General features: G+C 49.5%; 4 protein-coding genes across 4 annotated transcripts; 2 read left to right on the forward strand and 2 right to left on the reverse strand.

Moving 5' to 3' along the window:
- Positions 1 to 485: 485 nt before the first annotated feature.
- Positions 486 to 2,721, forward strand: A1O9_07911 (uncharacterized protein; the record flags this gene model as incomplete). The annotated part of the gene is made up of 4 exons (XM_013403466.1): positions 486 to 1,370; positions 1,429 to 1,595; positions 1,651 to 1,848; positions 1,902 to 2,721. 4 exons carry the CDS (start codon positions 486 to 488, stop codon positions 2,719 to 2,721), a joined length of 2,070 nt encoding a protein of 689 aa, XP_013258920.1.
- A 991-nt stretch (positions 2,722 to 3,712) lies between these two features.
- Positions 3,713 to 4,995, reverse strand: A1O9_07912 (uncharacterized protein; the record flags this gene model as incomplete). The annotated part of the gene is made up of 2 exons (XM_013403467.1): positions 3,713 to 3,842; positions 4,013 to 4,995. 2 exons carry the CDS (start codon positions 4,993 to 4,995, stop codon positions 3,713 to 3,715), a joined length of 1,113 nt encoding a protein of 370 aa, XP_013258921.1.
- Positions 4,996 to 5,971: 976 nt separating this feature from the next.
- On the forward strand, positions 5,972 to 6,317 carry A1O9_07913 (uncharacterized protein; the record flags this gene model as incomplete). The annotated part of the gene is made up of 2 exons (XM_013403468.1): positions 5,972 to 6,101; positions 6,172 to 6,317. The coding sequence occupies 2 exons, from the start codon at positions 5,972 to 5,974 to the stop codon at positions 6,315 to 6,317; spliced, it is 276 nt and encodes a 91-aa protein (XP_013258922.1).
- A 2,687-nt stretch (positions 6,318 to 9,004) lies between these two features.
- A1O9_07914 (uncharacterized protein) lies at positions 9,005 to 10,129 on the reverse strand (the record flags this gene model as incomplete). The annotated part of the gene is made up of 2 exons (XM_013403469.1): positions 9,005 to 9,487; positions 9,554 to 10,129. The coding sequence occupies 2 exons, from the start codon at positions 10,127 to 10,129 to the stop codon at positions 9,005 to 9,007; spliced, it is 1,059 nt and encodes a 352-aa protein (XP_013258923.1).
- Between the last annotated feature and the right edge of the window lie 1,296 nt (positions 10,130 to 11,425).

Consider the following 11,425-nt stretch of genomic DNA (forward strand, 5'->3'; position numbering starts at 1 on the left):
TAATAACTCGATCAAGAAGAATTTCACTGAGCGTGGGCATGCTAACCTCTTGACAGAGCGCTATAAGAATGAAATGTGAGAACCATATTTGACGATCCTTTCGTGTCTACCACGGGAGATGCCCATTGGGGTATTCCGGTCGTTGCTATTGGTCATTGTCCTAAAGCGGTGGTTGTCTCCGTGGGCCGAGGCGCCCTTGGGCAATTGAAATATGATAGCAAATGCCGCGCAACCGAGTATTCGGCTCAATTTAGGTCTACATGTGGCATCTTTCCATTCTCTCTGCAATTTTCAAGTAGCTTGCATGCCATGTGTAAGCAATGATGCTAACCCTGTTACCTGTGCACCCGCATCCTGTGTATTGTCGTACTGTCGTGGTTTTACTGAGCATACAGCTGGCCGAACAAAAGTGGGCGCTAAAAAGCCCGATGAAGAGGACGCACAGCATTCATTGACATTCCTAGAAGCTATCATCGCTGAACAGAATGGATTCTGGTAATGAAGAAGGGCTAGCCAGGAGAAATTCCACATTTACCTACAAAGCCTCGGAGGAGTCAACCAGACCAGAATTTCGGCATGAAACCGCTGCCGCACAAGACGAAGACCCATTACTCAGTGACGAGGAGCAGAGCCCAAGGCAGGGCTTTTCTGAGTCAAACAGCCTTCGTATACAGTCTAAGGGGTTGACCGAACTACCAGCTTGGTCAACGATACTCCTGACTTTGTTGATCCTCGGCTTGATCCTGTTTTTCCAAGCTTTCAGTTACTATGCGAACCTCCTCCTCCGCAGTCATGAACATACAACACATGATCAAGCTGTTGGCATGCTAGGGATTCCGTGCCATCCTGGAGAGCATATTCATCGCAAAGCTACGACCTTAAACTACAACTTCACAGTCTCTGCTGCTTTCGAAAGACCAGATGGGGTCAAGAAGCGTGTCTATCTGGTCAATGGTGCTTTTCCAGGGCCAACAATTGAGTGCCGGGCTGGTGATACCTTGTCAATTCATGTTACAAACGCAATCAGTGATGGCGAGGGGATATCTCTGCATTGGCATGGATTAGAGATGAGGAATGCCAACCAGATGGACGGTGCTATTGGCTTCACCCAGGCCCCCATTCCTGTTGGAAGTACATTCACGTACGAGTTTCAAATCGATCAAAACCAGTCCGGTACCTTTTGGTGGCACGCTCACTCACAGGTGCAAAGAGGAGATGGACTATACGGCGGTCTCATCGTGCATCAACCAGTTGTCAATCAAACGGAGCCGCGACCGTCCGAAGCACTTCTTCTGGTGGGGGACTGGTATCACCGCACCGCGCAGGACGTCCTGGCTTGGTTCACAAGTGCAGCCGCAATAGGAAACGAGGTAGGCAGTGATCCAAATTGCTGACCTCTATAGCTGTGGACAATTGACGAGCATGCAGCCTGTGCCAGATTCCATCCTGATCAATGGTAAAGGGATATTTGACTGCTCAATGGCTGTAACAGCACGCCCTGTTGAGTGTAGTTCCGTGGAAAGCAACCACTTCCTCCCAATTTTTGACAGACATGCACGAGAAGGGAATGTTCGACTCAGGATCGTCAATGCAGGGTAAGGATTGATCTGTTACAGTGTGCCCTAACAAGCACAAGATGACCGAAGATAGTTCTCTCGCCGGCTTCACGCTGAAGTTTAGCGGCGCGAAAGTCAAGCCTCTGGCCGCGGACGGAGATAATCCAATTGAAGCCGATGGTCACTACAACTCAGTAGGTGTCATCTATCCAGGGGAACGAGTCGATCTCTTGCTCGAGTGGACAGGTGCATCTATACTACCACCCAAAGTGGAAATCCAACTGGATCCTGAGTAAGAATTACGCAAAGTCTCAAGATTTTTGATATTTACTATCAGTCAACTAGAAACTTTAGACTCCCGAACCCTGCCCTGAGCCCAAATCAAGACTTTGTGCTGTTAAAGCCTGCAATCGTCTCGAGAACAAATCGAGTGATTGCCCGGTCGCTGGACCGCCATCACCTTCGTCTTGAGCAACAAAACGAAGAGCCAGTCCACTTCGACCTCGAGTCGGCGACGGGAATTACCTATGGAAGTGCTGCGTTCGAGCTTCCGGAACCCAGTCAAGAACCTATAGTCGTGTATACCAAAACAGAAAAGCTCGCACGACTTTCTTATCACCCCAAGTCGTTTATCAATCGAACTTCCTGGTCCCCGCAAACAGACTCTGACACCGGCTTGAGACAGCCATTGATCTCCCTCCCTCGTCACCAGTGGGACCGCAACCAACTGGTCCCGTACATCGCTCTTCCGCTGACTGTCGATAGCAACGAGACAATGGCTGGCACTGGCAAGAATGGCACATGCATCGACATCATAATCAACAACCTTGACGATGGTGCTCATCCATTCCATCTTCACGGACATTCCTTTTGGGTGTTGCGTTCCTATCGCGCTGAAGATCGCAGCTGGGGAAGCTTTAATCCATACTCTTCAACACCACCCGACAGCGACCACGCCTCTCACTTTCGCTTGAATACACGAACTCCTATTCGAAAGGATACGATCAGTGTCCCTAGGAGAGGTCATGTAGTCCTCAGATTGTGGACAGACAACCCGGGCATCTGGATGTTACACTGCCATGTACTGGTTCACCAGGCGAGCGGAATGGCCATGGGTCTTCAAATTGGTGGCGATTTGGACAGTACAAGGGGGCTGAGCTTCTAAGTAGAGCCTGACGCTTTTGTTGCTGTAGGAGGATCAAATTAAGAGTTTAGCTACATGAAGTCCTCAAGCCGTGCTCGGCCAGGATAATATCGAAATGTCTTGGCTGGGTACAACAATTTAGGGTTAATGAAGGGCTTTCCCCTCAAGCTTTGGTTCTTGATCACGTATCACAGCTTTGGAAACCAACAGCTCCCTATATTCCAGATATCCGTGACGAAATCAGTCTCCTTCCCGCTATTCAGGAGCCTTTCGCCATGTTGCAGGATGGGAGGGGGCAGCTATAATACTAGTTATGCATGCTTACCGTAATCCGGATCAATCCCGAATTCCCTTTCAACCGTACAGGTGATAGACCTGCCACCTTCGTAAGGACAATATGCCTTCTTCGGCACACTTGGTTTGCTGTTAGTCCGGTCCAATGTGATATGTCGCTGCATCGGGGGAAAAGAACATCATGCGTGAAGCATCATATTCGCGTTGGATTCAATGCCCAGCACCATCTTCAGGGGTGACAGGGCGCCCCCCGCTCCACCTCCCGAAACTGGTTTGAGAATTTCGGAATACAACAGCAGATACTCCTGAGAAGTCGGCAGCTATCGATCTTGTCCGGCGCCACCCGCAAGCAGAAGATGGCACTAGATTATGTGTTTGGAAACATTTCCTAGATGTCGCAAACTGGAGCTTGTCCTAGCAGGAACATGGATTCAGTATCTGCAGTTCGATAGGGTAAATCAGAATTTCTGAAAGAAAACTCGGTTAGTTCTCTACCTACTATACGCCTAGGCACAGGCACAGGCCTAGTCATAGATGTCAAGGGTATTGCTGAAGAATAACTCCCTCGTCCCGGCTGTGCCTTTGAATGCTCGCTCAGATTGGGGAAGATATGACCATGCCAACACGTTGCAGGTCATGCTGTGCGTGGCTCGCTTCGCTCACACATATCCTCGGGTTCTCCATGCTGCTTTGCCTATCCAGGCTCGACTCATTCACATCAACCTGGTCGTTTCACCTGGAATTTAAATTCATCGCCTCGGTCGAGATATACGACTTCGTCGGAGAGGCCCGCCTTGGCCATTTCGGCCTGGAAGTCAGACAGAGGTGATAGCATGACGTCGTAGTCACTTTAGAGCAATGTAAGCATATGTTATTTAGCCGTAACCTGTGAATTGTGGCTTGTCATGAAAGTTTAATTTGAATATCGGAATAAAGTAAAAGTAAGTACGAAGGGAATAACTTTCCCATCAGTGGAGAGAAGCAGCGCGGAACAAAAGTCTGGCCAAGTGAGACTTACTCGTAATGGATTGGCAGCGTCAAATCGGGCTGGATGAGCTTGACCAGCGCCACCCCCTGCTGCGCATCCATGGTCACCATCAAAAGTGGCATATGCGGGCCTGGAATAGTAGTTCCTCCCAGGTGGATTAGCATCAGGTCAACTGGTTTGCCGGCATGAGTGTACAACTCGGAGATTTGAGCCAGCTCGTTCACGTACAGCGTGTCGCCTGAAATATAGATGCGGTATCCACAAGCGAAGTCCGGGGAATTGACGTCGGCGGATACCGTGGCGTCTTGCTTGTTAAAGGACACCACACGCGATGGCGGCGTGTAGCCGAGTTCCAGCATCCAGCCGTTTGTGGGCGGGACGGCGCCCAGGAGTTCATTGGCTTTGGACAACAGGCCGTCGCCGACGTGTTTACCGGGCATGCCCTCAACCCTCAGCCGTGGGCGCATAGACGAGTGGAGGTCGGTCTTGGTCGGGCCGGATATGTCGACGAACATGTTATCCCATTTGTCGAGGGCGTGGATGTTGGTGAAGGAGTCGGGGTCACTTTTTGAAGTGAGGCATGATTTGGCATGTGGCGTGGTGATGATGGGGAGATCCCGGCGCAATGAGGCCTCGACTTCCTTGTCGAAGTGGTCTTCGTGGTAGTGTGATAGCAGGACGAGGTCTATATGTGGCAGGTCATGTAGGTCGACGGCAGGGTTTGTCCTTCGCATCGACGTCACACCTGGACCAAGGTGGACGTGGTCACCCGCGTGTAATAGATTCGGGTCCGTCATCAGTCTCATACCTTCCCATTCGAGGATGGTAGTGGCGGTACCGACGAAAAAGAGGCTCGCATTATCGTCATTGCTATATGAGGATTGCTTGCTTGGGTGAGTCTTACTCGATTTGGGATTGGGTAGTTCGTCTTTGACAGGCTTGGAGGTTGGATGATCTCGTATAGGTGCTTGCTTCTTCAACGGGTCAATCGAGATGCTGGGTTTCGTGGCCATGGTTTTGTGATAGTAATTATATGAGCATGTAGTATTCAACCTAAGCCTTTATCACCGACAGAAGTTGTGTTGTCTCTTAAAGCTGCGTGGTGGAGTAGGCTCCATGTGACTAGTATTGTATAGTCGACGAGTCCATGACGCTGAAATGACGACACCTACGTATTTTGAAGCCACATACCATGGAGATCATTCCCGCAATTCTAGAATATGGAAGTGGGAGTGCAGATGGATCATAGTTCGGCTGTTTTCGTTGAATGTTTCAAGGAGTTTCCCTCCTTTCAGCTAACCTATATATGCCCACGTGGACATCGTATTAATGCTTGTTGTGTTAATATAATCGCTTTGGAGGATTAGCTCGCGTGAGTGAGGTTTGGGGGCCCTGGACCTAATGTAACTGCCATACTCCCCGTTTTCCGAATTCTGGTGCTTCCACCCTTCTTGCCAGCCTCGTGCGGATCAACTTTGCCATGACCGAATCCACCCTTGTTGCTACCATGATAGTTTTGGTCGCCAGTTCCAACTGTAGAGCCGCTGTCATTGGCACGGTGGACTGACCTTACCGAGTACCTTTAGACATCTACTTGTAAATTATTGTCGCTACAAAGAAGAACAGGTGACGGCATATGTGGGAGGACAACTTGTCCGTAAATAATGCCTTTTTCTACCCCTCCGAAATTAACGCCACTGACTATCTGTTACGATAGCCACCGCTAAAAGCAGAGCCTCGGTCTGCGTTCTCTGCTGTGCAAATCCGGTGAGGAACGGTAATCGTAGTCTTGCATCAAGAGGAATGGACTTCCGAGGTTGGCTATGACGCAGTGTGTAACTCGGACTTTCTGTCACCGTCATAATTCTTCATAATGTATAAATGACGTTATTGCGTTTTCAAGACAGCCGCCATTCCCATGCAACCAGATCACAACTTCTCAGAGCCAAACCTACACCGAAATCATTACAGTAAAACTTTCAAGTTATCATGGCATCTAAATCGACAGGCTCCGACACTGGCACCGCTTCCACGACCACCACTCCCGCCAACGCCGGCCTAGGGGAACAGAAGCCCAAGGCCTTTGATGAGAAAGGTGCTATTGGCAAGCAGTTTACCGGTAACGATAGCTTCAACTTCTTAGCCCTGGATTGGGATCAGGACGCTTTCTATTCTAACACAACGTTCAGAGCATGGCGCGATTGGCGGAGCGGCACAAAAACTCGGGGGACCATTCGACAAAGAGGGCGTTGTCGGTAAGCAGTTCACGACTGAAGGGAGCATAGGCGGGAGTGTTGAGACGGCGCTGGGAGGAGAGAAGGGGAGGAGTAATTAACAATGCCAATTCGTGAGTGATATTTGGCTTGTGCAAACGGAAGTCTAGCACACGTGTTGAAGGAGCAGGACGTCTGTGACAGGAAATGCCTTTGAGTGTACGTTCATAAAGAGTGCATGGTTGTTCATATCGAATCATCCTTACTATCTGCTATTACTCTAGTTCGCATATTGCACCTGTACACGGCGTAGTGGGTCAACATGTACTGCTGTTGAATTGTACTCGCAGCTTTTTGTGACCACAACAATCGAGTTTGCGCAACATAATAAACTTGAGTCAATCATTGCCAATGAAGAAGAACAAGGCACCGCACGCCTGCGAGATGTGGTAGCGAGCAACCCGGAGGGACCCCTTCCCCGCTTCACGAAGAGCCCAGTATACGATGCTATACATCAGTACGGTCATTCGATGTTAATGTTTGACAGCTTACGGAACTATTTTCCTTCATGACAAGCTGGCGGTTGCTGGGCTCGGAAAGCCATCTTCAACACAGTAATATTATGGGGCGCCAGTTTCAGCTCCTAAATAATAAGGGACCATACTCCATAGAATGATAGGAATATTTAATGTTTTCTGATCAATATTATCTGCACAACCTTCTGCCGCAAGGGATGTGGTCTTTCATCGCATGGGTGGCGAGGGTGACGGTAGTCTTCCAGATTCTAACCGTAGGTCTAGTCATCTGCCACTGAAATCAGGCTGCCGCACGAAATGATCATCAGGAGGTAACTCCAGGTCTTCAAGGTCTTCAAGGTCTCCACTGGAAGCATTCGATTCTATAGGCTTTAGAGATCTGCGTCTTGAAGCCGCCAGTATGAGAAAATATAAGGCAGCCAGTCCGATAATCAGGCTGAGGAAGATGATAACAATTACTTCGTTCTTCTTTGCCATTGGATGTCAAAGGACCAACGCTGTCCTTGTTTGTGAGATGAAGTATAAGGTCTGTGGAGACTTCTTCCGTGAAGGGGGGATTTGCCGTTGAAACTTCTAAGTCGGTGCGATGAACTGGGATGAGCCAATTTTCATTGTGAGCGAAGACTCTAGTCGGAGATTCGCTTGCTTTTGTAGTAAATGATCTGATCGCACAACCCTCGTCATATAGCGAACAAGGAAAGACAATCAGGCGATAAAGATGTGCGGGTCGTTTATATTTCAGGTTGAACTATCCTCAGAGATGAACGTACTTGCTTGGATTGAATACGGGTCAAAGCGGACAGAGAAAGGAAGACCCGTGGCTGCTCATATTGGAGAGCTCGAGAGTATAGACTTGTGATACAAGGAGTATGGCATGTTGGAGGGACAACAAGACGTAGCTAGGGTTTACGTGTTCCTTCTGCTACGCCAGACCGTTGTTGCGGCCGAATGCATTGTGTGCTACATTGAGCGCGGGTAAGTCGAAGATGGCGGGACCTTGGATAACGAATTTGAAAGCAGTTGCCAACGGTCACGAGTGAAGAAACCAGGGCGGACGAAGCAGCTGATATGAGTAACACCACGGCTTGAGTACAGAGAGAGCGCTCGCGTGTCAGTGAAATCAGATATTGTCCACCGTCCCGTGTTCGCAAGAGGGTTCAGGGTTCCGGGTTCCAACTTGGTAGAACTCAGAACTTAGCACTCCATAGGGCGGCATCGCCCTTGGGCCAAAGGGGGTTAAGCGTGAAGAAGCCATTCGATTGCTTGGCAGACCGCATGTGGCTAGACGCCCAGAGTGCCGTTAATTAGTTCAACCCATATTACTCTCGCTAGCATCTTTTGCAAGCTTGAAAATTATCAATGCTGAAAATTATCAATAGCCTCCCCAAATCCTTCTACGTCCGTCGGGTCTATTTCCTTCGCACCTTGTGCACATATGTCTGGATATTGGGAGGGGTGATAGCTCGACGACTCGACACATGATGACGGATCCCGCCAATGCGCCACGACCACTACTAACTTCATAAAGAAATCAACTCTCCAAAGCTTCTGATAGGGAACCCATTTCCCTATGTATGCCCGGCACTTTCGAAGCTTCATCAATCCTTTTTTCCCATGATCGATGTTGTCAAAAGTATGCCAAAAGTAACATCAGGAGGTTTCAAAAAGCACAACTACTGTGCGGGCCTTTTGCTCGATGATTGTTCACTCCTTCCGTACGGTCCCTCTTGACCGTGGTGGACGTGCGTGCGTCTCTGAGGAGAAACATTTGGAAATTAATGCTACGGTGCATGGGGTTGCTGAAAACTCCGCCTGGAACTCCGTGAACCACGAATTCTAGAGGCGTGGGATACATTTTTTATCATCTGGCTTGTTGCTGCCTCTTACGGGGCTCTATCTGATTCTAATCTTCTTGTTGTAGATCTGTGCGCTCGTAAAAGCGGGATGCACTTCGCATCCTGCACTTGCTGCGCGCTCTTCTGTTGCTGCCCTCTATTTGTGTGGCCAAGGGGCCGGCCGAGCTTACTTCGACGTGCACATTCTTCCTCGCTCGGATGTAGCTCAGAGCCGGTAATAAGCACGTCAGCGGCATATTTTCACAGCCTCTGCAGCTTGTTGTCGCCAGTAATCCGAGGGCTCTGACAGGATAATGTTGAACACACTTTCTCCAGCAATGGTCGGTCTTTCATCGAGTTTGTTTGGTTTGGGGCAGTGGTGCCTCTTCCAGCATTCGGAGGGCTCTTATGCAGCAACAACAACGCTCAAGGCGATTTTCAACCACCTGTAGCCTCGCGGTAAATCGAGATCGCCCTATTGCTCCCCACTGTAACAAACCGTTCAGCCTTCTGCCTGTCCACAGCCGACTCGCCTTTAGGTAACCACTTGACACACCAGAGGCCCTTGTCACTCTCACTATGAGTGGCAACACAGGCTCTCCGGTCAATCTCCCATACTTTGACTTTTCCATCAAGGCTTCCGCTAAGGAGATACTGGCCAGTGAAACTCCAATCGAGACTTGTAATCCATGCTGCGTGACCGCTGAGATTGGCCACTTGCTCACCAGAACTGGGGTCATAGAGAGAAATGATGCGAGCATCGCCTGCCGCTGCAAGGAGCTTCGAGGCCGGTGAGAACTTGACGTCGCGGACGGACTTTATGAGGCCTGGAAGGGAATGGAGCAGGCGGTTTGTGGCGGTCGAGAAGAGATAGATATTGCCAGATTCGTGGCCGCTGGCTATGAAGCGACCATCTGATGACTGTAGGCATCGGCTCAGTCTTGGAAACCCAGGCTATATCGTTGGATCGAGGCAGGGGAGACTCACTAAATCGACACACATCCCAAAGCTTCCTTTTGTCTCGTACTCTCTGAACTTCTCGTTGACATTGGCAAGGTCCCAGACGTTGACACGTCCATCATAAGTCGTGGCTGCCAGATATTGCCCATCAATTGACAAGGCCACAGCCCAGATTTCACCAGCTTTCGCTCTCTTTGCACCATCTTTGATGTTGATCTCGGACTCAAGCTTCCAGACACCCTCTTCGTATCTCCAGACCTTGGCCTCTCCACTAAAACCTGCACTCACGGCTCTATTGCCATCTTTACTCGTAATGATATGGTGAACCCCGACTTTGTGCGCATCCTTGAGTACCTGGGCTATGGGGAAGTCGCTATCCGTGGTGGAGTGGATTTTGATGGAGGCATCGCCGGACCCGGTAATTATCTGGGTCGAGGTCACGGCAAGGGAGAAAATGTCCGTGCCATGCGCTGTTTGGATGTCTGGGTTAGGAATTGAAGGTGGGATGTGGATGGAGAATGAGGGACATACCCTCGTCGATTGTGTGCTGAGCGAGGTACTGCTTTGACTGGTGATGGTATTAGCTTTCATCGGGCTCTGCATGGAGTTGGAGTCTTCCTACTGACCATTTTCTCGTCCTCAAGAGTGCTCTACACGGATTGGAAGTTGGTGTTGGGAGTTTTAGCAACCGTGAAAGAAGTTCAAATGACGTAGTTCTACATTGTTTACAATATTTAATCTGAAAGCCACCACCAAACTCAAGCTATACCTTGCAAGTAGCTAACTGAACATGTGTAGGTTCGTACATACGTCCCTGCACATCTCGTTTCCTTCTGTCCGTAGTTCATCTCTTCCCAAGATCTCGTCTTTTGTGCGAGAGATATATTGTGTGGTATCTTTTGTTGTTACAGTCGATTCCGTGACAGGGAATTTCTCCTGCCTAAAACTCGGTACTTATTCCGATCCGGTTGTACTCAAAATACTTATCAACATAAAAGCTGTTGGTGGCTGCAATGGTTGCAAAGTCTGCGGACGCACACTGCTGCAAGTTGGCTCATCCTTCCCGGTAATCGATAGTCGGGCCATCCAAGGGTGTATCAAATCTGGCGACCTACGAAATGAAGCCTGGTCGTTACCTTCTCCTTGTGGCTCTCTCCTAGAGCTAATTACAAACTCTCCCATGTGTGCCTGGGCCAGTAAAAGCTGACCATCATCCAGATTGATTCTCATTGTTGCCGGGCGTGTCGAAGCGAATCGTGCGGCGGACGAAACATAAGACCTTCTCCATTGACAGCCAAGTCTTGAGGACGTAGAACGTCGATTCGTGGCAGATGCGGGTACGTTTCGCACAGCTGGTGCCAGGGCAAAGAGAACAGCCTCAGCGATGGAGACCAAATCCGTCAAGTATTTTTGAAGCTTTGGCGTATTGCTGAAGTCTGTTAGTGTATGCACTTCAACCGAGGCTGGTCGACTAACTGTTAAGGCAATGAGGACACAAGACGTGGGCTCTTTTTGGTTTTCCGCAGCCAGGGCAGTTGACGACAGCAGTAACATCCTTGAGAGCTTTGCCTGCCAGTTGCCGATGTCGCTTCTTCATGTGAGATGTTTTCTTCTTAGGAACCGCGTTCAGAATTCCTTCCCATATATCTGACAGAAAGGTAGGAATGTTTATCGAGATGGCGGTTGTGAGTAAAGGGCGTGTGAACAAGGAGAAAAAGGTTTGACTCGCTGGAGGGAGGGCCATCCGCCGCAGCAAGATCTGAGACGGCGATGCCATAACTGAAGGGAATTTGATGGCGACCAACTGCTATGGGTTTGGGAGATGTTGCTGGAGAGGTTCGCGGGAGTTTCAATTATGCCCTTAGTTCTTACATTCTTCCCAACCCAAATTGAGCTGCG

The sequence above is a fragment of the Exophiala aquamarina genome (assembly GCF_000709125.1).
Source record: "Exophiala aquamarina CBS 119918 chromosome Unknown aczIA-supercont1.6, whole genome shotgun sequence".
Classification (NCBI taxonomy): domain Eukaryota; kingdom Fungi; phylum Ascomycota; class Eurotiomycetes; order Chaetothyriales; family Herpotrichiellaceae; genus Exophiala; species Exophiala aquamarina.